This window comes from Odocoileus virginianus, unplaced genomic scaffold, assembly GCF_023699985.2.
Source record: "Odocoileus virginianus isolate 20LAN1187 ecotype Illinois unplaced genomic scaffold, Ovbor_1.2 Unplaced_Scaffold_6, whole genome shotgun sequence".
In the NCBI taxonomy this organism is placed as follows: domain Eukaryota; kingdom Metazoa; phylum Chordata; class Mammalia; order Artiodactyla; family Cervidae; genus Odocoileus; species Odocoileus virginianus.
The window spans coordinates 3691273-3717834 of NW_027224268.1; the positions used below are offsets into that span (position 1 = coordinate 3691273).

Here is a 26562-nt window from a genome sequence, read left to right on the forward strand (position 1 = left end):
ATTGCTAATTAGATGAGATATTTGAATGCAGGAACACCCCACTTTCCCAGCATTGTTTGGGAATGATGTATTTCACATGTGCTCCATGTGCCAGATGCTGAGGTTTATTCCATTATGTATCTGAATTTCTATATGTAATATTTTACCTCATTTTTCTAAAATGTTCTACATAATTCCTTGCCTCAATAAAAAGTATATTTAACAGAATGTAGTTTTCCATGCATCTCATTTGCTGCATAATCTTAGAATGCAGTGATGGTCCCATGCAGGTACATAAGGTTATTGCCCTTAAAAGTGGCCCCATAGAGCAGAATAGGTCAAGATGGGGAAGGTTGTTTCTTCTGTCCATAGCTAATGCATGCCTACCTCTAGGAGATCCATTCCTGAATTTATTGGGTTGGCCAAAAAGTTTGATTGGGTTTTCCGTAACAGCTTTATGAAAAATATTGAGTGAACTTTTCGGCAAACCCAAAGTTCCCCATGCCCTCATGACAATCCTGGAAATTTAGGAAAACCAGAAAAGAAACTAGATAGCCAAGGTAAATGTTACATTGTACATATTTTGAAGTCAATAGACTTGGGACAAAAGTCCAAGAATCTACACAAGTTGCATTTTTTTGTTGTTGTTCTGGATTTGTGACTATTTCATATAATAGATACACATTCTAAAAATTACTTTTTGACAATAAAAACATAAGCTCTTTAAGTCTGAAGGTTATTGAATTTGAATCAATAAAGTAATGATTTCTTCCAGTGACTAGAGTTACTTCTGGTACATGAGGTTAGAGTTACTTCTGGTACATGAGGTATGTAAACTAGTCATGACTTCAGTTTTGACTGAGGTGTCTCTCTGTGACTAAAAAATATACAACGGGCACCACCCAAAAACCTGATGAATTAATTCCTGGCAACATGCTGACCAGGAGGTGCTGATCACAAGCACTTCATATCCTGTGGTGGAAATGACAAATAATTACTATTTAGAATAATCAGATTTTCTTGCTGTTAATTAATTTGATGATTAAAAGGCCTCTAATCAAACCCTGCACCTCTTTTCAAATTCCCTGTTGCAAAGATGGCCAAGATAGATGGCTGACATTCTTCCAATGTTCTTAGATGTTCTAAGTCACTGGGACTTAGTTTGAAACAAAAATACCTAAGACAAATTTTCTGAAGCTGAAGTGTAAGGTCTTAAACTTGCATTCCTGTAGCTCTAAAGTACTACTTGTATAGTGAGGATTTACTAGCCTACAGTTATCACTGGGTGACTTAGTTTGGAGTTCTCCTAAGCAGACCCTAAGACCAGAATTCATAAGAAGGTAGCTGATTTGGGAGATGCTCCTAGGAAGCATGCACAGGTGAGCAGGGGAAGGGGGACAGTGAGGGTGAGGAAGCCAGCAAAGCATTCATTGTTTAGTCAGGCACCACTGTCAGCAACTGGAGTTGAACCGTGCTGGGAAGGTCTGAGAAACAAGGCAGGCTACATGCCTCGAAGTCGACTGAAGAGAGAGGGAACTTGGGTATTTATCTACCAGCTCCTGTCAATCAGTGATGAGAGGTGGCAGCTCTTCTGGGAGTGAGAATTTCTAGTGGAGTGCTCATGGAGCTCTTCTGGCCTGCTCCAGGAACATGGCCCTGTGGTGAAAGAGCCCACAGGCAAAGAATCCCTGGCGCTTTCAGTTGGAAATTGGGCCAGCATGCTCACATGCCAAGGGGATATGTCCTGGGTCCTGATAGCATCTACTACAGAGGAGCTTCCATGAGGAGGTGTGTAGCCTCGCTCAGGCATGTGGAACACAGTGGAAGGTAGACAGGAAGTGAGAAGCAGACAAGCAGATCTCTCAGCTCTTGGGCCTAGAGGGAAGGTGAAACGTGGTAGCATAGGGATGCCAGAAATGAGAGTAACTTACCCAAATCCAAATGATCTGGGGTTATGTGAGGGGAGATTATAGAGACTGTTTAAATCCTTGCTGTCTCAGGTAATATTGGATTGGGACACTCTGAAAGTTCTAGACTTGGGAACTATGGAAAGGAAAGAAGGGAGCAGTGGCCAAGAAAGATTTGGAATTAAAAATGGTAACAGTATAAGGGGATAAGATGGTATGTCAGAAGAAAACAAATAAAATCCACAAGTAACTCAAATATTCCTCTTCTAAAATTCGATCCTAAGGAAATGTTACTAAGTACAGATAAAGATTTATACACAAAGATGTTCTTAGCAGATTTATTTATAATAGAAACATATGAGAGACAGTGGGCTTGCTTAATGATGGATGCTGGTTAAAGAAATCTTGGTTCAATGTAGTGTTTTACAGCCTATATATAATGCTTATATAGAAACCTTGATGACACAGGAAAATGCTTGATATACTAAGTAAACGAAGCAGAATAAAAATGTATTTATAATATGATATCAACTATTGATAGACTGGAAGTAAATAAGTCATAATTTTACTTTAGTTGTCTTTGAGGAAAAGTATTGCCAGCACATATTTTTCTGCTTCTGTATTTCCTTCTGCTCTTCCTTCTGGTTGGTCAATTTTTCTCTAAGAAATAAGGTAAAAATGGTGGCAATCAAGACCTCCATAATACTTAAAATAAGAAGGCAAAATCCATTAAGAATAATTTCTCATCAAAGAATTTTGGGAATCCTAAGACACAGGGAAGCCTGGCATGCTGCGATTCATGGGGTTGCAAAGAGTCGGACACGACTGAGCGACTGAACTGAACTGAACTGAACTGAAGACTTATCTCCCAGACTCCATTGACCTGAGCCTCATTTGAGGTTGATTTCTATGGCTGGGTCATGTTGGGGTGCCCTGGGAACATGTGGAGTGTGCCCAAAAGGTGTAAACACTGGCTCTCTGTCTTGACTGGATCTTATTATGCAGAAGAAATACAACATCAAAAACGCTGACCAATAAGTTGCAAAGAAATTGAAATGCTAATTTCTCTTGTTTGTAATAAAAGTAGAATTAATTGACTTTCTTTTGGTCTAGGAGTCCTTCGTTTCTGTCAATTTTGGTTGCCAAGAAAATGTTTAGCAAATACATAAAATCTATTTAGTTTTTTTCAAAAGCCATTTGCTTGCAGGAAAATCCAAACACAAAAATAAAAGTAAAAATCTGCAGTCTCTTTTTTCATTTGCAATCCTCTCTTCATTTGATGTATCTATTTAAGCAACTTTAAGGTTTCAATTCTTTCAGTTCAGAGGAGGAAAAAGCCATTTTGGACTGGATCAAAAAGAGAAGGCTTTAGGTGACACATTGGTTCTCAAATTGGCGTGATTTTGGTCCCCAGGGAATATATGACAGTGTCTGGAGGCATTTTTGGCTGTGACCACTCAGGACAGCATGCTATTGGCATCCAGAGGGTAGAGGCCAGGGCTGCTGCTAGACACACCTCCCAACAGAGAATTCTCTAGCCCAACAGCGCTGATGTTGAGAAACTCTGAGGTAGCATGCAGAATCTGTACTGAGACTTGAAAGGTAAAAGAATTTGGTGAGGCTGAGGAGGTGGCAGGTGGAGTATGTGAGGAGCATTTCAGGAGGAAGGAGGGTTGGGCAGAGGAAAGTCAAAGTTGAGCATGCATCTACAATAACTGGCCAGGAGCGAGTGACTCTGAAAGGTGCAACTGCTGGCCCTAAGAACAAGCAACCTTCCTGAATGTTAAGATAGCACAACAGCAGGGGCCAACTGAACTCCCAGAAAATTCCAGATTATCTGTTAAAAGTAAGTTCCATGATTCACGAATAGTAATAAGTATTGATATGAGTAACAAGTCATGCAGACTGAACAGGCAAAAACAGCAAGCAAAGCCATAAGACAAAACCCTTAACTTATATGCAAAACTCCTCTAGGCTTACTGTGCTGGGTAAAGTGTGATCCCACATTGGAAAAATAACCTGGTTTGGAGTAAAACAGTTCTGATTTTGCATTGCCAATGGGTTATAAAGTAGGGAGAGAGAATTCAGGAAAGACAATGTTACCTTAAAGTTCTACCAGGAATTTCTGGTTGGTCAATCATTTACATATGACAGACATTTACATGGGCTTTACCAAAATGCATCTGTTCACTGCAGAGAAATGAACAAGAGTGGATAGATTTGAAGTAGGTGTGAGTGACCACTGGTTTAAATGAAATAATCTGAAGACAGATGAGCTGTACTTTCTAAGGAAGGACTCGCTGGGTCAAGAGGTAGTGGACGTGAAAGGCCCTTGGATGGGATGCCATCTGACCCTCTGCTCACACAGATGAGGAAACTGGGATTGGAGCAGCTGTGGGAGTCACCTGTTCACTGTTGGGAGCTAGATCTCAAATTCTGGTGCTTTTACATCCTACTGTCTCCATAGATTTCAAATCCAAGTGTGTGTGTGTATGTGTGTGTCTAGTTGTGTCAAACAGTTGGCACTAAAAGTAACACTCAATATTAAACTGTTTTTAATATATGTAGCAGTGTTCCTCCATGGCATAACTTGGTTTCTTGTGATCTTATTACAAACTTGAGTACATATTTTTTCCTGCCTAAAATGCCTAGCCTATAGTGCTTATGGAGAAAATTTTATGACAGGGGAGATGAAGAGTTTGGTCAGAAGAGGGAGACTGGCGAATACCAAAGCCTTTGAACTGATGTAGAAATCTTTATGGGGAAGGAAAAAAGAAGGTTGTAATTTCTGCTGTTCCACCTGCAAGCCACACAAGGTACTGACAGTAAACGTTTGGGGAAAAATCTGAAGGAATTGAACTTGGTATTTTTTAGTTCACTGCCCATGTGTGAAATTCACAAGCAATGGCAAATCTATAGAAATAAGTAAATAGTTAATTAGTGGCTGCTCAGGACTAAGGGTAGGAAAAGGGATTCACTGTAAATGGGAATAAGGAATCCTGTTGGGGTGATACACGTGTTCTCAGACTGGATAGTGGTGACAGTTGCATACCTCAATAAACTTTATAAAGATCATGGAGTTATATACTTACAATGGATGAAGTTTGATATGCAAATTACACCATGATACAGTTGCTTTTAAAAAAATCATGGGAACTGAAGGCAGTACAATTTGAATCATCCCCCACCCTTCTGACAACCTACTGAAATGTCCAACATCTGCACCAAATTATTATTATTCTGTTATTAATTATATATATACTTAAAAGTTTATTTATTTTTCAGTTGGAGGATAATTGCTTTACAAGGTTGTGTTGGCTTTCTGCCATGCATCAGTTTGAATCAGCCACAGGTATACATATGTCCCCTCCCTCCTGAGCCTCCCTCCCACCGTCCACCTCATCTCACCCCTCTAGGTGGCCACAGAGCCCTGGTTTGAGCTCCCTGAGTTATATAGCAAATTCCCACTGGCTCATCTATTTTACACAGGTAGTGTGTATGTTCCATGCTACTCTCCACATCCGTCCCATCCTCTGCTTCCCCCCGACCCTGTGTCCACAAGTCTGTTCTCTATGTCTGTGTCTCCACTGCTGCCCTGCAAATAGGTTCATCAGTACCATCTTTCTAGATTCCATATATATATGTGTTAATATATATTTGTTTTTCTCTTTCTGACTTACTTCACTCTGTATAATAGGCTCTAGGTTCATCCACCTCATTAGAACTGACTCAAATGCATTCCTTTTTATGGCTGAGTAATATTCCATTGTATATATGTACCACAGCTTCTTTATCCATTCATCTGTCGATGGACATCTAGGTTGCTTTCGTGTCCTAGCTATTGTAAATAGTTGTTTTGAATGATATCTTTATTATTATACTTTTTAAAAATTTCATACTTGTCCTAACCATTTACTAAGACCCATCAGGTATAAGTCCAAGATATTTTCAAATCCATCCACCTCTTCCCATCATTACTCTACTTCAGATCACAACTATTTCTCACTGGAATTACTCCCACAACCTTGATCATCTGCTTCCCGGGATAATATATCAGCAATCAGCATATTCCAGTTATTTCTTAACCTTAAAGTCCCACCAAATTATTTAGATGGGGATAAGGAAAATAATCATGCTTTAACTTTTTACAATTATATATTCCCTTTAAACTTGTGATTCTTAACCTGGAAACTTAAAAGAATCACAAGGAAATTCTTGAGTTTCATGTCATTTCCAGATGTGAGAGGCACAGAGGACTGAAAAGCTGATTTCCAAGATATTTGGGTAATGCATCACTTTCTTTTCTCTCCAATGAAGGGTTTCTATCATAGAGTACAAAATACGTATAATCAAGATTTTGGAACTGGTACTATGAACTATGAACGCATGCTATTTCTCTCTGCTGTTATTCACTGGAATGTAGTGGGAGGAGGAGACTGGAAATCAGAACACACACAGGCACTTTTACTCACAGGACACTTACAGGGTAAGGCTGAATAACAGTGAGGAGTATCGACTCTTTGCAGCTTCTGTAAGAGAGAGGAAAAAAAGTATTTATGACATGCACAGAGCCTGGGCTCTACCGGTGACGGTGCTCTTTTGAAACAGAATGTGTGATGTTGGCGAATGTTCCTTGGACTCCCAGGGCGGAGATTCAAAAGGCTCAGAAGTGAGCTTTCAGACCACAGAGAAAACCAGAATCAAATGTTTACCCAGTGGAAAGCCTCCTGTTCGATTTATATTGGGTGATATAATCTGCAACACTGAACAGCAGGGCCCTAAAATAAAACTCGCTGAAGGAAGGTCGGATTTTAAAAGCATCAACTGAGTCTCTCAAAATTGATTCTCTCCCCTTCCGACTTTCCTTTAGCTGCTTAAAATGTCTATGCAACTTTCTGGAAGGGGATAGATTTTTTAAAATGCTATCAATTCACTGAACATCATTATCTTCTTAGTGTCAGCATCAGGAAAAAAAAAATGTCACTGTAGGTTTCTTACGTAAAAACAGGATCCCAGCAAATGTGACTTCCCATGCTGTGTGGCTTTCTAAGGCCAAGGTAACAATGCCTAGGATCTTGAGCCGATAAACATTTCAGAAGGGCACTCGTTGGGAAATATTGTTCACCATAGGGAACACTGTGTAGCCAAGAGCAGGACAATGTAATACAATGTCATGGTTTATTTAATTTCCCCCAAGTAACCCAAACCTTTCAAGTAACTTGACCCCTTGAGGAAAAATCTTATTATAGGTTACAGTAGTTTTTCTTCAATTCTTTGTTCCTTTTTTATACTGAGTAGGAGAAAGGTCAGTTGCCATTTTGTTGAGGAGGGGCTGACTTTTTCTATGGTTTCGGTGGTAATTAATTACCTGCTTTTGTGACGTCCTGCCCAAATGATTCAAGAGATGCTGATCTATTGCAGTGCTGTTCCTTTGGAGAAGTCACGACAAATTGCATTTCTAGCGTCAAGTACTCTTCAAACCCTCACTATAAGCCCATTGCCTGGGGAGGACCATGGGATTTGCCGCAGGAGCGGAGGCAGCTGGGCCCTGATGGAGGGATTGGGGGTGGGGAAGAAGAAAAATCAACGGGGAGGAGACGGAGGACTAGAGCTCAAGAACTGGATGAAGAATCAGAACACTTAGGATGATGTTGATGGTGGGGAGAGGCCTGTCTGATCCCATCAATTCCCAGTTGCCAAGGGTTGACAGAAAGCCCCACTAACTGGAGTGCAAAACCGTGTTCCCATTAGACGGAATAATAGAGCAACAGTGTAATCAAATGAGAAGTTGGTGAACAAGACAAATGACAGCACATGGCTGGGGCCATGGAGCCTTGTGGAGCAGTTCTGGGGAGCAGTCTGGCACACTGAGGCCAACTTCAGCCTCACAGCACTAGGACCGAGCCATTCCGCTCTGGTTTAGGTCCCAAAGAAATCCTCCCACTAGCCTTTGAGGGAAAGTGGGTGAGGACGCTCCCAGTCAGGGCACGCATGGACCTGAAACACTGGCGGCAAGGTGGGCATCCATCTCTAGGAGGGTGGGCATGTGAATGTGTGGACCGGGTGTCATGGAACGACGTGGCAGGAAGAATTAGAGTGTGGTAGCCGTGGTGTGTGCCTGTTGGTCTTGCCTGGCCTGTTCTACCCAAGGCTGTCCTCAGAGCCCTCAGCAGTAGGCAATGGGCTCAGACCGTATCCTGGGGGCACAGCTGACTGGACCCAAGTGTTGGAATGAGGCCATTGGATGTCTTCTCTCCAGAATCAGAACTAAGAGATACAGACAACGAGCTGGAAGCTGAGTCACAATCATGACTGAATCAGAGGAAGGGTTACAGATGCCAGGGTCCCCTGAGCAGGTCTAGTTCCCACCATTCCTGAGGGCTGGAATGTTGTTCATCATTTTACATCAATAAAATAACTGAAGTCAAATATCTCAGTATGATATCTGTCGTCAGTTCTGGCAATGGGCTTTTATTTTTCGTTTCACTCATCTGTAAGTACTTAATTATCACCTGCCAGACAAGACGGAGAAGGCAATGGCACCCCACTCCAGTACTCTTGCCTGGAAAATCCCAAGGGCAGAGGAGCCTGGTGGACTGCAGTCCATGGGGTCGCGAAGAGTCGGACACGACTGAGTGGCTTCACTTTCACTTTTCACTTTCATGCATTGGAGAAGGAAATGGCAACCCACTCCAGTGTTCTTGCCTGGAGAATCCCAGGGACGGCGGAGCCTGGTGGGCTGCCGTCTATGGGGTCGCACAGAGTCGGACACGACTGAAGCGACTTAGCAGCAGTAGCAGCAGCAGCCAGACAAGAGGAATTAACTCCATAGTGCTTTGGGTCCCTTAGGATTCTAATCCTAGAAGGAAAAAAAAGATGGAAGCCACATGTGTTCATATATTAGAGAATGCCACAATGATTGAGGCAGGTTCAGCTGAGGCCTGATGCCAGTCACCCCTACGCGCCAAAATAGGGTGTAACATACTTTCAAAGGAGAGATTAAAACCAGAGTTTGGGACCCTTTTTCATCTTGGGGTACTAATCATGACTTAACTGAAAAAGAGGTAATAGGGAAAGGCCAGTGGAAGCAGCACATGGCCAAAGAGCAGAGGCTACATTTGAAAAATTACTACCCTTCCACAGAGACAGGCTCCAAGTGTGCAATTCCTGTGATGATATCTGGAAGACACGGTAGATATGGTGCCCTGGGTCATTTAATAAAGGCATTGCTCAACTGAGCTTCCTTCAGGGCAATAGGACCTTACTGGAAAAATGAAGTGTTGGACACAGCCAGTCATTGGACACTATCTGATTCAAGGGACCTGCAGTTAGAACAACCCAACAGAGAAATTGTCTAGAAATCTGCACAGGTACCCATAAGTCAACTGTCATGATCTTCCATGGATAGAGGAAGCCAATACTGGATTACCTTAGTGTCAAAACAGTGAGAAGTTCCTGTTTTCTACATCACTGTCCTGGCCTCATTTCAATGTGGAAGGGGCCAAAGCTGGAGAAAAATCTTGAGGAATGCCCCTTAACACAGTGCAGGCTTCCCAGGTTGGAAACAGGGGCAAGGGAGAAATTTTGTGGCATTGGCAGTTTTGACTATCACGTGACAAATAAACATTTTGATGACAGAATAAGAGTTATTGTGATTATAAGTGTTCAAATGACTGGAGAAACTTTCTGAACCTGCTTAATATATTTGTGGACCCGCCTGAGATTTGAATGAAGACCTGGCCCTAGAGAGCTGTTCTGAACAGGCAAAGAGGGGAAAAAACAGTTGCTTTATGATTTTATCCTGAGACCTAACTGCTACATTTACCCCCAACTTTACTTGATTTAAAACTGACTTGAATAGATCAGATTATTTGAATCCAAACAGTCCTTAACTAAGACAGTGAGTGCTTAAAATCCGAAGAAGAAAAATGGTAAGTGCAAGAATGAGGGGTCTGATGTGGTAGGGTGGGGGAGAATGAATGGGCCCATGAGGCTGTGGAAAAGATGCTCATTTTCCCTAGAGCAATGCTCACTGGCACTGTATTTGTAATTTGTTCATTTCCAGAAAAGGAAGAAAATATTCACAGCTCCAGTACAGTCTGTTAGGAGCAGACAAACCCCTGGGGAAGGACTCATTATTCATGTTAGATGCTAACAAAATAAGCATAGACTGCATTAGCTTCCTATTGCTGCTGTAATAAATTAGTGGCTTAAAACAGCGCAAATTGGTTATCTTACAAGTCTGGAGGTCAAAAGTCTGAAATGGGCCTCACTAGGTTATAATCAAGGTGTTAATAGGGCTGCATTCATTCTGGAACCTTTTCCAGATTCTGGAGGCTTCCTATATTCTTTGGTTCATGGCCCCTTCCTCCATTTTCAAAAACATCAATGTAGCATCTTCCAATTTCTCCCTGAGTCTCCTGCCTTATTTGTTCACCTATAAGGGCCTTTGTGATTACATTGGGTCCACCTGGATAATCCAGGAAAAACTGCTCCATCCTTAACTGAATCACTTCTGCAGAGCCACAGGATCTGGGCATCGTGATGTAGATCAGTATTCTGTCCTATCACAGAAGCCAGCTTCACTTTGTGCTGCATAACAACTTACCATAAATTTAGCAGCTGAAAACAACACACATTTATTATCTTACAGTTTCTATGAGTCAGACATATGAATATGAATTAACTTGGTCATCTTATCCAAGTTCTCTGATGAGACTGCCATCAAGTGCTGCCCAGGGCTAAGGTCTCATCTGAAAGCTCCATTGGGAAAGATCCAATTCCAGGTAGACTTTTTATGGTTTTTGGCAGGATTAAATAGTTTCTTTCGGGATTGTTGGACCAAGGGCCTCAGTTCCTGCTGGCAGTTGGCTAGAAGTCACCCTTAGGTCCTTGTTACATGGGCCTCCTCAACATGGCAACTTGCTTCATCAAATCAGCAACGGAAAAGGAGACAGAATCCTTTGGCAAGACGGAAGGTATAATTTTATGTAACATAATCACAGATGTGACATTCCATCACCTTTGCCATATTTTTTTGGCAAGAAGCAAATCACAGGTCCCACCCATATTAAAAGAGAGGGAAATACACAAAATTATGAACATTGAGAGGCAGGGATCATCCATGGGGCCATCTAAGATTCTGTCTGCAACACCAACAAAGAAAGATTCACAAGCAATTAATATGTAAGTGTCTCAAAGGTAGTGTCCATGTATGACTTCACCTTACACAGAATATTTTCCTGTCAAGAATGTCAGAAAGAAGCACTGCTCAGTATACATTATTAATTTGAAAATGGAAACCATTTTCCAAAATATGTCTATTATATTTACAGCATCTAAATTCTGTGTCTATAGTAATTCCCTGTTACTCATCTGAAACATAACCTATATTGATTTTAATTTTACCACTTAATGAGTAAATGATGCTGTCTCAATTGAAATAAAATATTCCAATATGTTATTTGCCACTAGAACTAGGGATGTGTTTTTAGTCTGTTTTCTCTCACCTATAATTATTTAATTATAATCTGCCAGACAAGAACTCCACAATGTTTTGAATTCCTTAGAATCCCTAACCCTAAGATCCTAAGAGAAAATAAAGAAGATTAAAGCCGTTTAAAAATAGCCACAACAGACAAATTAGAATTTGGAATGAAAAATGGCTCATTCAAGTAATCAGATAACTTCTTTTTGTGAAGGCTTAAAACAGCTAGGGACTTGAAACAAATCCAGTTAGGAGCACATTTAGAGAAGTACAATTTCATACTGAATGCCAAGTGAATTTTCTACTCTTAAAGATTAATCTCAAATTTGAGTGCCAATATTTTTTTTAAATGATTGAATTTATGAAAAACATCACTTTAATCCCTATATCACAGTGCTGACCTGCACAGGAAAATATAGTCTAATCTACCCTAAACCACTCCTATAAAATTTATGCTTTATTCCTCTCTTTTCATTCTTTTAACAAAAGTCTTTTCTTAGATTTTTTTGACGGAAAATCCCTTGAAACATGTTTGGGACACCCAATGTCAGTGGTTGCAGGTCATTCTTTGGCATCACAGCCCATTTTAAAATTTCATTGGATATAAAGCAGCTATCCTCCAATTAAAATTTTTTTAAAAATTTCATTGGATGGGATTCTGTTGCAGCAAGCAAAGAATCTCATATTCTAATGAGGTTTTCGGTATTAAAATCCCTTTCAACAATGAAGCTAAAGTTTTTGTTTGATTTCTCTTAGAGCAGAATAGCTTGACACCTTTCTTTGACTTTCCCACTTGATATTTACATGATCTTGATATTGCAGTATATAATCACATTGGCATGCACTATTGTATATTTCCCTCATAGACCAAATAAACAGATTTCCTTAACTAATTCAGAGATCAATACGAATTTACATGTGAAGAGCAATGAGATTTCCTCAGAGATTGGGAAAACAGAATAAAACAAAGCAAAAGCAAAACAAACTAAAATATAAAGAATATATTCCACGTCAAAATTCAGGAGGAGTCTTGCTTTTTTCTTTTTTACAAAAAAACAAGTGAACAATATGATTTTCAACTTCTCCAGTAGAAGTCAGGAATCAATTCACAAAGGCTGAAAAGTTAGGCTTTTAAAAGGCAAAATAAAGATGTAATTTAGGGAGATATATGAAAGACTATGTGAACTGTAAAATCACATCTTAACATAATTCAAAAGACAGGCAGTATTTTTATTTGGAAAGAAAGGTGGTAAGGCACAGTGAAACGGTGTTTGAACTCTCACTTCTAAGTACAGATAAGTCTTTCTTCTTGTTGAACTTCAGAGTTCTTCAAAGAAGATAGAAAAATATCCTTTTCAGCTAGCTAGTGCATCTCAGCCCTTAAACTCTCTGTTGGTGGATAGTCACTCTTTATGGAAAGAAGAACAGATAAACAGTATTTCTCCAATGATGCTTTTCTCAGAAGAACATCGCAATCCTAGGTGTTGGCTGAAAAGTGTGTTTGGGTTAATCTTGTACCATCTTATGGAAAAATCTGAACAAACTTTATGGCTAACCCAGTATTTTCTCCTCTTACCTGAACCTGGAGATATGAAAAAACCAGAGATTTCTGATGACTAGTCATAATATAAAGTCAGTTGCTGGCAAAACAGGAGGAAATAACATTGTCCCTCCTTTTTAGAAAAGTCACCACATGACTACTTGAAATGGATGTTTAATGCTTCATCCAGTTGACCTTTCTACCGTTCTCAACAGAGACTTCAATTATCCACTGTATCAGTTCCTAACAGGTACCGAAGCCATTAGCTGGAGAGGGTGGAAACAGCTAACAATCAAGCATGCAAACAGGGTCAACACATTAAGTGTGATCTGTCATGGACTTCATGAAACATCAACACTCTCTGAACTGTTGCTGCACATTGGCTTTACTTCAATAACTGCAAAGAGGAAGAACCGGATTATTTGTCATTTTATTACTAAGGTTCAAGGGATGCGGAGAAAGGAAACAGGCATAATGAAGCCACCATAGTTATCAGGACAGCAAAGACAGAGGGGATGATCATAGAATTCACTTGTCCAGGAGCACCGGCTTGCTTTCTACCAATTCTACAGTCTCTCTCACTACCATTTTCTCCTTGAATGAGGGGTGATATTGCTGACACAACCATACGCTGCCTGCAAGAGATGAACTTCAGCTTTAAGGACGCACACAGGCTCAAAGTAAAGGAACGGAAAATGATATTTCATGTAAACAGAAACCAAAACAGAGCACGGTAATATACTCATATCAGACAAAATAGGCTGTAAGGCGAAAGAGGTAACCAAAAAGATCACTGTAATGATAAACAGGATCAATTCATTAAGAAGGCATAATAATCATAAACATATTGGGTTGGCCAAAAACTTCCCTCGGGTTTTTCCATAAGATGTAATAGAAAAATCCAAGTGAACTTTTTGGCCAACCCAATATATACACCCAATATCAGAGCACGGGACTATACTAAGCAAATACTAACAGATCTGAGGGGCTTCACTGGTGGCTCAGTGATAAAGAATCTGGCTGCCAATGCAGGAGACTTGGGTTCAATCCCTGGGTCGGAAGAGCCCCTGGAGAAGGAAATGGCAACCCACTCCAGTATTCTTGTCTGAGAAATCCCACGGACAGAGGAGTCTGGCGGCCTTACAGTACATAGGGTCGTAAAAGAGGTGGACAGGACTTAGTGACTAAACAACAGATCTGAAGTGAGAACAAGTTTGGTAGCCAAAGCAACAGTGAAGAGAATTTAAGGAAAGATTCTTATTAAGAACTATGTTAAAGGGTTCACCCCGAACAACTGTATAATCATACTGTTTATCTTTTCCTATCTGTATGGAGGCTCCAAAGACGGTCCTCAATGAACCACACTTTTGGGGACTCACATAACTTTGTGTAGTCTTCTCCCACTGAATCTGGACTAGTTCTGTGACTTACTTTTGACAAATAGAGTATTATGGAAGTCACACTGCATGACTTCCAGGCCTTGATTAGAAGAATCCCAGAAGCCCTGCAGTGTCCACATGGGTATCTTGGAACGTTCACTCTGTGAGAAGCCAGCTGTCAGAGTTCTGCAACCCTGCGATCACCATGTGGTTCACCTGTGGAGAAGCAGCGCAGGGACAGGGAAACTGGCCTGATCAGACAGAGTGGTGTCGGCCGTCTAAGTGCACATGACAACACAGGTGTGAAAGAGCCACCCTGGATATCCAGTCCAAACATGTCTTTATCCTGCTCCTGCTCCAGCTGTCACTGAACTGAAGCCACATGAGTGACAGCAGTAAGAACCATGTGAATGAGCCCTGTGAACCCACAGCATCATGAGATAAGAAACTATTTTCTTAAGCCATTTCACTTGTTGGGTGGTGATAGAAAACTGAAACATCATATGTCCATAAAGAGTCTGCAAACTTTTTTTTTTAAACAGCCAAAGGAGTCAAAGGGATTTGAAATTGAACATGGCTCTCTTATCAAGGAAGATTAAGTGTCCAATCTAATGAGTCCACAGGATATCCAGAATGGATACATTAAAAAAAAAATCTGTCATACAAACATATGTGGAAATGTGGAAAAGGTTGCTCTGATTGTTGCATGTGGGGCTAGCACAATTGTAACATTAACTATAGGCTTTTGGAGATTGGGGTGGTGGGGAAAAGAACTATAAACTCAGGGGAGAGGAAAAGATCCAATCAGAGTCTTGGACTAAAAATGCTTCACTACAAAAAAGAATTTTGAAGGCACAATTGGTGTTACCTTGTGGGGTATGTATTTGAACTTGCTAGAGAAAGGATTAAAGCACATTATAATTTTAGGTTTAGAATTAATAGCTTACATACAATCAATGACTTGAATATAAACCTAGGGAGAGACCAGAATTCTTTGAACAGTCCAATTCACATCTGACAGGCTGCATTTAAGGCTTAAGCTGTGCTTTTCTTTCAAAGAATATTAGGCTATTGAGTTAAAATCCATATAAATGATGCAGTGATTATAAAAATTAACATTCTAATGAAATTGTCTCATTTCAAGTACTTTTCTTAAATTGCATTTTTTAAACCTTTGCAGTAAAATTTCAGGTTAGGCACTCTGACTTTGTAAACTGCTACTACTAACAGAGTTTTATTTGCATAATAATATTTGGTTTTGGTTTGACCTAAATTTTTTGTTCAATTAATTCATTTCTTTTTTTTTCCTGAATGAATATTATCTTTGACCTTTGAAGAATCTTAAACTAATGGATGAAACTGGTACTTTGCACTTAAGATTGAAAAAGGGCAGCAGGATCTCTTGTGATAAAAATTACTTTACACATCTACATGATACTAAATGGTTCTCGCCTCATTCAGTCCTTCAGTAAGTACTGAGTATCTAGCAGAGAAGCGGCATTTGGGATATGGCAGGAGGGCATTTGGCAGTGTCGAGAGACATTTATGGTTGCCACGATGAGGGTGGCTGCTATTGGCATCTAGTGGAGAGACACCAGGGATGCTGTTAACATCCGACACTGCACAGACAGCCACCTACAACAAAGAAATTTCTGCCCAAAATGTCAGTAGTGCTGAGATTGAGAAATCCGAGGCTACGTCAGATGTACCTCCATCCCCACCCCCAGGATAACTACTATCCTGGCACCGGACACAACAGAATAGTTTGATCCCCAGTGGGAACTTATCTTAATATAATCACAGAGCATAAACGATTTCCCTTTCTTCTTTCACATTGAGTTGTGTTTAAGATACATCCAAATTGTTCTGTGCCACTGTTTGAATGTATCACAATTTCCTTATCCATTTTACCACTGAGGGATATTTGAGTGATTTTCAACTGGAGGTCACGAAGAATAGTGTTGCTACTCACAGTCTCGTGTATGTCTTTTGGTGAATATATGTAGGCATTATTGTTTGGTATATTTCTAGGAGTGGAACTGCCAGGTCATAGGGTATGCATGAGTTCAGGCCGATACCTGGTTTTATGGGACTACATCATGCTTTCCAGAGCTCGTGATATTCATATATCTTAAATTCTATTCTGATAGTTTTCCTTTACCTTATTTCTTCTACTCTTCTAAGTGTGTGATCAAGTGCTTTCTATTCTGCTGGCTCCTGGAACAAGCTGCAGTCCATCAATATATACATCAATATACATCTTACATCTGTAAGAGCAGGGAACTTGGACTAAATCAGTAGTTTCCAAATTGTGCTCCATGCAACCCTTCTTAGACAGGGACACGTGTCAGTGGAAAGAGCCCTGTATACCCCTGTGTTTCTTCAACTGGAAATCCTCCACTGATTTATGCATTGAGACTGTGGGTTAGAGTTCCATTGGAAAAAGGGTCCTATTGCTAAAAGCAGTAGGAAAAACAATGGATAAAATGACTACTATTGCTTTATCGAATTCCAATAAACCTTCTTAGCCGTAAATCTAAATCCCATTTTGAGTTTCCACGAAGGTGTCTAGCATCCTCTGCTAATTTAAAATTCTTTTCCTCAATGAAAAGCAAAAAGAACAAAGGTTTATTGGATTTTGTTGCTTTTCTATTCTTTATATGTTAACAATGACAATAATATTACTCACAATTTTATACTGCAATTGTAGAGCAATTCAGTAATAATCATGACACCCTAAGAGCTAGGTAATATTATTATCTTCATTTTACTGATAAGAAAATGAGGCACAGAAAGGTCATAGCACTTTTAATCAAGTCCCTGACCCTAGAGTTTGGGCTTGGCCAAGGCCCAGCTTTGGCCAACAGAAGAGGAACAGACTGACCAGAAAGCAGATCCCAGGTCAGAGCCTCCACTTCCAAAGGCCTTGCGTGTTCCTGCTTGCTTATTCATGCTTTCCACAACAATCAGCACACCACACTCTGGTCCAAAGAGGATGACAGACTTGTGATGCAGACTTGCACCGGGCCAAGATTAACAGAGCCACTTCAACCAGTTTCCAGATGTGTGAGAAAGAAATGCCTATTTCCAGCCACGAAAGGACAAATACTGAATGATTCCACTTAGATGAAATATCTGGGATAGGCAGATTCATGCACAAAGAAAGTACAGTGAGCTGACCAGAGACTGAAAAGGGAAGAATGGTGAGTTCTTGCTCGGTGGGTCCACAGTTTCCATTTGGGGTGATGAGAGTTTTGGAAATAAGGTTACAAAACACTGTGAGAATAATGAATGCCTCTGAAGCGTACACTTAAAAGTGGTGAACATGGCAAATTCTATGCTATATGTATTTTACCACAGTAAAAGAGACATGTTCGTTGTTATTAGCCCCTGAGACCTTGTGGTTATTTGTTATGAAGCAACTGATGACTGATTGATACATCCTCCATCTAATTGTATGACAGGTGTCATGTGGAAAAGAATGAGAATTTAATGGGACAAAGAATATGAGTAAGACAAGAAGAAAGACTCACTGTCTGGTCTGCCAAATGAAATCTCTCATGTTAAAAATAACTCAGGGTGTGGGCCATGGAAGGAACAGATTGCTGGGCCAATTAACAGAGACCATTTATCAGTGGCTTATGCCATCTCAGGGCCATTGCCATGGAGGCACTGCTGTCAATGGTCACGTGACATGACCAGAGGAATTCAGTAAGCTGGAAGCACTTTGGAAACATTAAACAGTTTGAAGCCCATACACATTTGTAGCCTAAAAGAGGCTTTCTAGAGACAGGTAGTGTCATATGCTGAGTTGAAGCTGTTAGAAAGCCTAGTTCATATCCTGAGTCAATTCCTGAAGGAAAAATCATATTCTTATGCAATTCAAGTCAATTAGCCTTGACAGCTGCTTTCCATTTCCCTCTTAGTTCTCAAGACATTTATGTTTGATTCTGCTCTATCAGCGCTGACTTCATCTTCTGCTCAACAGTCCTGTAGTGCTCACTCAATACAGGAATTTAATATATTTTTTAAGCAAAAAAATTAAACAGAGGTCCAGGGATTGTCATGGAATATGTGGCACAATCACCAAATGGGAGGTGGCAGTGAAAACCTTTTTTATACATACGCTGAGGGGCACTAGATTGTTCAAAAACTGAGGCAGTCGCCAAAAGTCTCAGCAGCAAATGATGTGACTGCAAATGGAAATAATAATAATAATCATAACAGTAATAATCATAATAATAGGCTTGTTCAGAGGATTGTTGTGAGCACAAATTATAGATGGGGGAACTGCTTTTCGTATCTTGGAAGAAAGGTGCTATGTAAATTCCAGTTCTTTTTCTTTTTGTTATTTTTCCTTAAATACTGCCAAAAAAAAAAAAAAAAGATCCAAGTGGGTGGATGAGAGCAGGATTGAGGGAGGAAGGGGAGAGAAAATAATTTAAAGAAGCAAGTGATGGAAGTCTACTTGGCCATTGCCTTGACTTTAATAACCTTCATCCACCTAGCCACACAGCTATGTAGGTGGGAGGTGACTGTGAAATTCTATTCCCCCTTCTTGCTCCTAGCCAGGAAATAACTAGATTTTATGTTCATTTTTTAAAGAGCATCCACTCCATCTTGTTGACGTGGCTGTTGCCTTCACTTTCATCACTGTCCTCTGTGTTTTCAGCACTGAGAATATTCCTCCCAGGGAACTGTACATGCCAGGTCCCAAGGGCGGACACAGACACTGGGGCTCTAGGGCAGAGAGTCAGTGAGCATAGGCTAGGATGTGCACCTGTTGTTTGGAACTCAGCATTTCAGAAGGCAAGGCTGAAAGGCAGCTTGTTGGACTCCCTGGGGATGGCCGACTTTGCCAAGTGGAGATGGTAATGAGAAGCTTATGGCTTTCATGACAAACAGGACATGAACTGTTTTTCAAATTAATTCATTCAATGATAACCTATAAGTGGTGTGCTACAGTCCCCTACTATTATTGTGTTACTGTCGATTTCTCCTTTTATGGTTGTTAGCATTTAATAACCTATAATGGAAAAGAACCTGAAAAAAACTTATGTATATACAAATATATACACATATATGTGTGTGTATATTTATATATGTAATTGAGTCACTTTGCTGTACATCTGAAACTAACACAACATTGTAAATCAACTATCATTATTCACTTGCATGCTTAGTTGTGTCCGACTCTTTGCGACCCCATGGACTGTAGCCTGCCAGGTTCCTCTGTCCATGGGATTTTCCAGGCAAGAATAATGGAGTGGGTTGCCATTTCCTTCTCCAGGGGATCTTCCTGACCCAGGGATCGAACCTGTGTCTCCTGCATTGGCAGGAGGGTTCTTTATCACTGAGCCACTACAGTTTTAAAAATAGTTTTTAAAAAAGTAAAAAAATGAATTACCACATTTGGGGAAAATGACTTTTCTTTCATCAAGCAGTGGAATGCCTCCTGTCTCCTTTTTACTTGATCTACTTGGAAGCAATCTTGAACCATCTTACTGAGTCACACCATGTTCCTTCTCAAAATATGACAATTTCCAAAAGCATCTCAGATTCAAAGAAGATTCATAAACTTTTTCTCCCAGCAGTGGATACCCCTAGTAGCTCTCCACTTACATTTTAGCTTTAAATACCACTGGACTTGATTAAACAAATGTTTGACATTCCCATCCTATGCACTGACAACTGTTCTAGGCTATATGGATACACTAGTGAACAGAGAAAACAATCACTGCCTGTCTGGGGCTGTCATTCTCTGGAACTACCCAGGACTCGGGAATTTGAAAAGAGGATGCCTTAGCTGGCTGGCAGTGGCCTGGGTGAGGCCTTCCACCTCTGGTCACCTGTTTTCTCATTCAGAAGATGCAGAAATGGGACCAAACCTCAAATGATGAGTTTCTCCTAGAGACCCAAATCTATTTAGCCATCTAGTGGATGAGTTCCTTATATTAATCAAGCTGTTCTGTTCAATATCGTTCACCTAAAACTTCCTGTGACCTCATCTTCAACAAGTGATACCCTGGGTTCTTCCTTTGGCACACTTCCTAGGAATCACTCCACTGAAGTCTTCCCAGATTACCTCATCTATTTCCAGGCCTATTGGTGTCCATGGAAACCTGTCAACATCCATGGACAGCCCCGCAGGGACGGGTGGGAGGAAAGACTCTGCTTTTCCCTAAAGAAAAGAGGGAACAAATTGGAAAAGAAGAGAAATACCTTGTTTGACTCTGTGAAGCCACATGGCTTTTATCAGAAGGTTTCAATATGCATCGGAATGGGGATGGTCAGGATCTCTGCGGAGACAACAGTGATCATCATACCTACTGTATGCTTTGTTGCTGTTGTTAAGTTGTTGAGTGGTATCTGATTCTTTGCGATCCCATGGACTGCAGCATGCCAGGATTCCCTGTCCTTCACTATCTCCCAGAGTTTGCTCAAACTCATGTTCACTGAGTCAGTGATGCCATCCAACCATCTCATCCTCTGTTGTCCCCTTCTCTTCCTTACCTCAATCTTTCCCAGCATCAGGGTCTTTTCCAATGAGTTGGCTCTTCACATCAGATGGCCAAAGTATTGAAGCTTCAGCTTCAGCATCAGTCCTTCCAATGAATATTCAGGGTTGATTTCCTTTAGGATTGACTGGTTTGATCTCCTTGCAGTCCAAGGGACTCTCAAGAGTCTTCTCCAGCACCACAGTTTGAAAGCATCAATTCTTCGGTGCTCAGCCTTCTTTACGGTCCAACTCTCACATCTGTACATGACTCCTGGGAAAACCATAGCTTTGACTATACAGACCTTTGTTGGCAAAATGATGTCTCTGCTTTTAATATGTTGTCTAGGTTTGTCACAGCTTTCCTTCCAAGGAGCAAGCGTCTTTTAATTTCATGGCTGTAGTCATTGTCCAGACTGATTTTGGAGCCCAAGAAAATCAAATTTGTCACTGTTTCCTTTTTTCCCTTCAGTTTGCCATGAAGTACTGGGACTGGATGCCATGATCTTCAGTTTTTGAATGCTGAGTTTTAAGCCAGCTTTTCACTCTCCTCTTTCACCCTCATCAAGAGACTTTTTACTATATGCTAGAGACTGTGTGCTAGGTGGGATTAGGGGCAGGAGGAGAAGGGGACGACAGAGGATGAGATGGCTGGATGGCATCACTGACTCGATGGACATGAGTGTGAGTGGACTCTGGGAGTTGGTGATGGACAGGGAGGCCTGGCGTGCTATGATTCATGGGGTCGCAAAGAGTCAGACATGACTGAGTGACTGAACTGAACTGAACTGAAGAGACCGTGTAAAGCAGATTGCACCCAGTATTTCTCATGTACTCCTTAAGTATGTTAGGGTTTGGGTGCTTTATTCTCTGGAAATTAAAATACCTTGAGCCCAGGAGCCGGAAATAAAAGAAAAAAACAACTCATTTACGAAAGTACATACACTCTTGCTGCAGGAGGAGGGTCCTCGCTAGCGTGACCCTGTGGCTGGATAAAGTAGGATAAATGATGAGAGATACCTTGACCCACATGTCTTCATAAACGCTGCTGCCTGCTATTGTTGTTAAGCTATTATTGTTTTTATTATTAATTCCAGCTTCCAGAGCCCTAAGGGATAGCATTTCAGAAGATACAGAGGAGAATCTAGCCCAGTGATGGAGTTGGCTCATGTCACTGCAGTGGATAGAACTGCTCCCTGGCCATACATGCTGCACATTCTTGGAGCTTCTGTCTGAGCTCATCACTGCTGAGGTTCTGAGAATAACTCCTGCAGGAGGAGATAGGATGCTCTAAACAGCTGTTAACTGTGAGTCTGGATAGCCCGGGAGTATGGTGTTTTGCAAAGCAGGTTTCTAAAGCAAGATCTTGACACCTGTCCAGGTCGGCAGCCTCCCAGGATAGAATTCAGTCTCCTGGGTCTCAGGCCTTGTCAAGTCATGTAACACTGTCTGTTGCCTGGGTGCGTGTCCTGATCAGCATTGGTCCACGAGGGAGATGGTAAGGCAAGATCGGAAACCATCTGAGTTCAAGTCATCAGAGCTATGTCAGCTTCCATTCATTATTTATCACTGACGGCACCAGTCCTCTGATGGACTGCTTGACCCTCATCTTCTCTAATCTTTAAAATCACTCTGCAAGGTAGATTTCATTATTTCCATTTTACATGCGAGAAAATAGGCTCTCTTTAAAGAGGTTAAGTATCTTGTCCAAGGCCACACAGCTCATTCGAGGTCGAGTCAGGAATCCAACCCAGACTGCCTGTGTCAATGTTCCTTCCCTCTGTCCTTGGTAAAGTCATTATCAGCAATCAGAGTGTCCACATGCCCAAGTTTTGCCTTTCTCTGTTGGCTCATCTGAGCTTCCCAGGAAGGACACATGCTGTGTTCATCTTGACAGGCTGCAAAGCCTGTTTCCATATTGTGTCTTTTAATCTCCATAATGCCAGTGACAGGTAAGTTTCACTTCCTCTATTTGGTAATTGACTGAACTGTGGAGCAGAAAGGCTAAGCAATTGGATCACTTCACCCAGCAGGGCAGGGTTGGACAGCTGTAAGCAGAGGAACGCAGAATGGGGAAAAAGCAACTCTGACTTGTGGGAGATGGGAGGGCAGCTGACAGAGAGCCTCAGGGAAGGCAGCTTTGGAGCTGGGTCTCCATAGATGGGTAGGAGCTTGATAAGGAAAGGGGTTCACAGGTGCGCCAAAGGACCCAACAGTTCTGCAGGTAGGAATGCTTTGGGTCTGTTTAGCGGAGAGTGTATTTTGAAGCATAAGTAGCACACAAGGTTGGGGTGGCGGTTCTTGAGGAAGAGAGAAGGTAGAAAGGATGGCTGGGAGAGCTGAGTGCAAGACCCTGTTGATGCAAGGCATCCTGGAGAGAACCACCCCAGGGTATCAGAGTCATTATAGGGCAGAGGGTAGCATCAAATGCTAACAGCCGGCAGAAAGCATTCTGTGCACGGGAAACCAAGTGGAGCTACAGGTGAAAATTTAAATGGATGGGTACAATTTGTGTTTAGTGGGTGTCTTATAGCAAATAAAGCTCTAAAATGCCTGTTGCTACTACAGGAATTTGCGAAACCCATTCATTTTTTTCAGAAGGAGGCCAGACACAGAATTAAGGTTTGGAAAACCAAGCAGCCAAATTGGGATCTCACTCATTCATAAATTCATTCACTTTTCTTTTGATTCAAACGTGTAGGTACCTGGGACCATGCTACACTATAGGGAAATGAAGAACATAACAGGCTCCTTGTCCTCAAAAAGCCCACAGTCTAGACTGAAGAATTAGCATCACTGCGATGAAGGTGTCATGTAAAAGCATACATGGGAATGTGGTGGTACGAAGGGGGAAGGGTCAACACTTCTCAGGGTTTATGTGAATAAAGTTACACTCGAGGAAGCATTAGCAAAGTAGATGCTTCAACTGGTCTTCAGGGATGGAGGAGGAGTTTACTAGGTGGGCAGGAAAAAGAAGGAATTTTGGAGCGTGGAAATAAGTCCAAAGGAAATAATGTAAGGCGGGAAAATGGTCCACTTGGGCTGTGGAAAGGTTCGTATAAGGCCACAGCAGAGAACAGACAGGGAAAGAGGCTGACCAGGAGCGTGGGCCCATCACAGAAGGTCTTCAATCCATGTAAGCACTTGACCTCATATGGCTGTGACCCTGAGGTGGGTGCTAATTTAAACTGGGACTGGTAAAATCAATTTTATTTTGAAAAGTTGCCTGAGCCAACAGTGCAGGCAAATATTAAGGTTGTTGGGGAGAAGATGACTCAGTGATGAAGCCACGGTCATACCTCAGAGAACGTGGAATGATGGCTTAAATGGAGTATGTAAAGATGGTGATGAAGAAGAAGGGAGATACAACCATGATTTGCAGGAAACCTGTGTCCAGAGGCCTTACCATCTAGATGGTGTCTACGAATGAAAAGGAAAAAGGCACAGATGGAATTAATGAAATGGAAACTACAAATGAGGTTGTTCCGGTGCCAGAAGTAGCTGGAGCTCTTGGGTATTATGAACAGTTAGTGATCATAGCCACTACCTTCCAATTCACGTGGGTCAGAACTGGAACTATGAAGAGCTCCAATGTGATTGAACTTGCCCTTGAATATCCATAATCAGGCAAATGGTACTATGGAGAACAGTACAAAGCTTTCTTAAAGAACTGAAAACAGAGTTGCCATATGATCCTACAATCCCACTCCTGGGCACACATCCATAGAAACCTCTAATTTAAAAAGACACATGGAGCCAGTGTTCACAGCAGCACTATTCACAATAGCCAAGATATGGAAACAATCTAAATGTCCATTGACAGAGAAATGGATAAAGATGTGGTATGTGCTTACTATGGAATACTACTCAGCCATAAAAAGAATGAAATAATGCTGTTTGCAGCAACATGGATGGACCTAGAGATTATCATACTAAGTGAAATAAGTCAGAGAAAGACAAATATCATATGATATCACTTACATGTGGAATCTAAAAAAAATGATACAAATGAACTTATTTACAAAACAGAAATAGATTCATAGACATAGAAAACAAACTTATGGTCACCAAAGGTGAAAGCAGGGCAATAATTAGGAGTTTGGGATTGGCAGATACACACTACAATATATAAAACAGACAAACAACAAAGACCTTATGTATAGTGCAGGGAACTATTAGATACTTTCAATATCTTGTAATAACCTATAAGGGAAAAGAATCTGAAAAACATATTCTTGCCTGGAGAATCCCCATGGACAGAGGAGCCTGGCAGGCTACATACAGTCCATGGGGTCGCAAAGAATTGGACATGACTGAGCGACTAAGCACACACATGTGTGTATAACTGAATCACTTTGTTTTACACCTGAAACTAACACAGCATTGTAAATCAACTATATTTCAAATTTTTTAAAAAAGTCAACCAAGGAAAGATTAAAAAAAAAAGAAGGCGATGGTAAGGGCTCTGAACTCTTGTTTCAGTTGATAACTTTTACATGCATGTTAGGGAAAGGGGAAATTGTAAAACAGAGAAATGTTATTTCTAACCTGGGTAAGGAATAGAGATGATGCCACTAAAGAAACTGTAATTCAAAGACGAGGGCTTCCCGTGGTGTTTCAGTGGTAAAGAATCTGCCTGCTGCCAATGCCAGGTTTGATCCCTGGGTTGGGAAGATCCCTGGAGAAGGAAATGGCAACCCACTCCAGTATTCTTGCCTGGGAAATCCCAAAGACAGAGGAGCCTGGTGGGCTACAGTACATGGGGTCACAAATAAGTCGGACACGAATGAGTGCCGAAAATAATTCAATGATGGCACATCCAGTGACAGCCTGTAAACAACTACAGGACAAAATACACCCTTTTACCAGGAGGAAAAATCAGGTTAAGGAAGAATAGGTACACAGCTCAAGCTACCTGAAAACAACACCCCAAATCTTACGAAATCTAGCAATATTCTAATCCTCTGAGAGTTAACAGATTGTCAGTGAATGATGATCATATTTTCACTGATGGAAAGAGGTTGTGGGATTTCTATTAAATTTTTGAAGTGTGCCTTCCATGTTTGAATTTAGCCTCAACCTATGAAAACGATTTACTGTAATCAATGGCTATAATTTCTCCATGACAAGGAGGAGAGAAATCCTGTTTTCCTGTCTATTGGGAAATATTGCTATGAACATGAACTTGGACCGTACTAACCTTGCAACTGAATTCTGAGACCTTTCTGCTTTGTATTAATAGGTTTATCGGCTGTACTTGGACTGACTATATGAAGAAAGGATGTATTTCACTCACAAAACCTCTCCAATTGCTACATGAAGAATCATAAAAAGATAACTTTTCAAAAGCAGGTATCCATTGGGGTTAAGAACAAGAAAAAACAAGCAAATAGAAGTAGTGGAATAGCTTCCTTGCTATAGAACCTAAGGTCATTTCCCTCTACTACATGTTCCAAAACAGTAACAGATCACAGAGTTTTGGCAGTATCATGGCTGTTTCTTCTTTTTACTTTCAAGGCTATGTAGAACAGAGAGGGTATAGGCTGGTGATCTCCATTTTTAATCATCCTATATTTTTCTATTCTTACCACCATATGGAAGCTTAATCTCATCCCAGAACCAGAGTTAATTAAAAAGAATGCAAATGAAAAACATATGCAATAATCTTTTAAAAATCTGAACAATTTTTTTTGTGTTTCACACTAATTATGCTTTTCTTGAGTTTCATTAATCTGCAAGGGGGATCAATATTCAACTAGGCAAAACAGAAAAGT

General features: G+C 40.9%; 1 protein-coding gene across 6 annotated transcripts in view; it reads right to left on the reverse strand.

The window, feature by feature from the left end:
* The window catches only part of FRMPD4 (FERM and PDZ domain containing 4), a 648285-nt gene that overhangs the window by 54437 nt on the left and 567286 nt on the right, over positions 1-26562 (reverse strand). For all 6 annotated transcript variants that reach the window (XM_070462629.1, XM_070462627.1, XM_020908849.2 and 3 more), the window contains one exon: positions 6370-6415. In XM_070462629.1, the coding sequence (XP_070318730.1) occupies positions 6370-6415 (46 nt within the window). The remainder of the gene's footprint in view (positions 1-6369; positions 6416-26562) is intronic.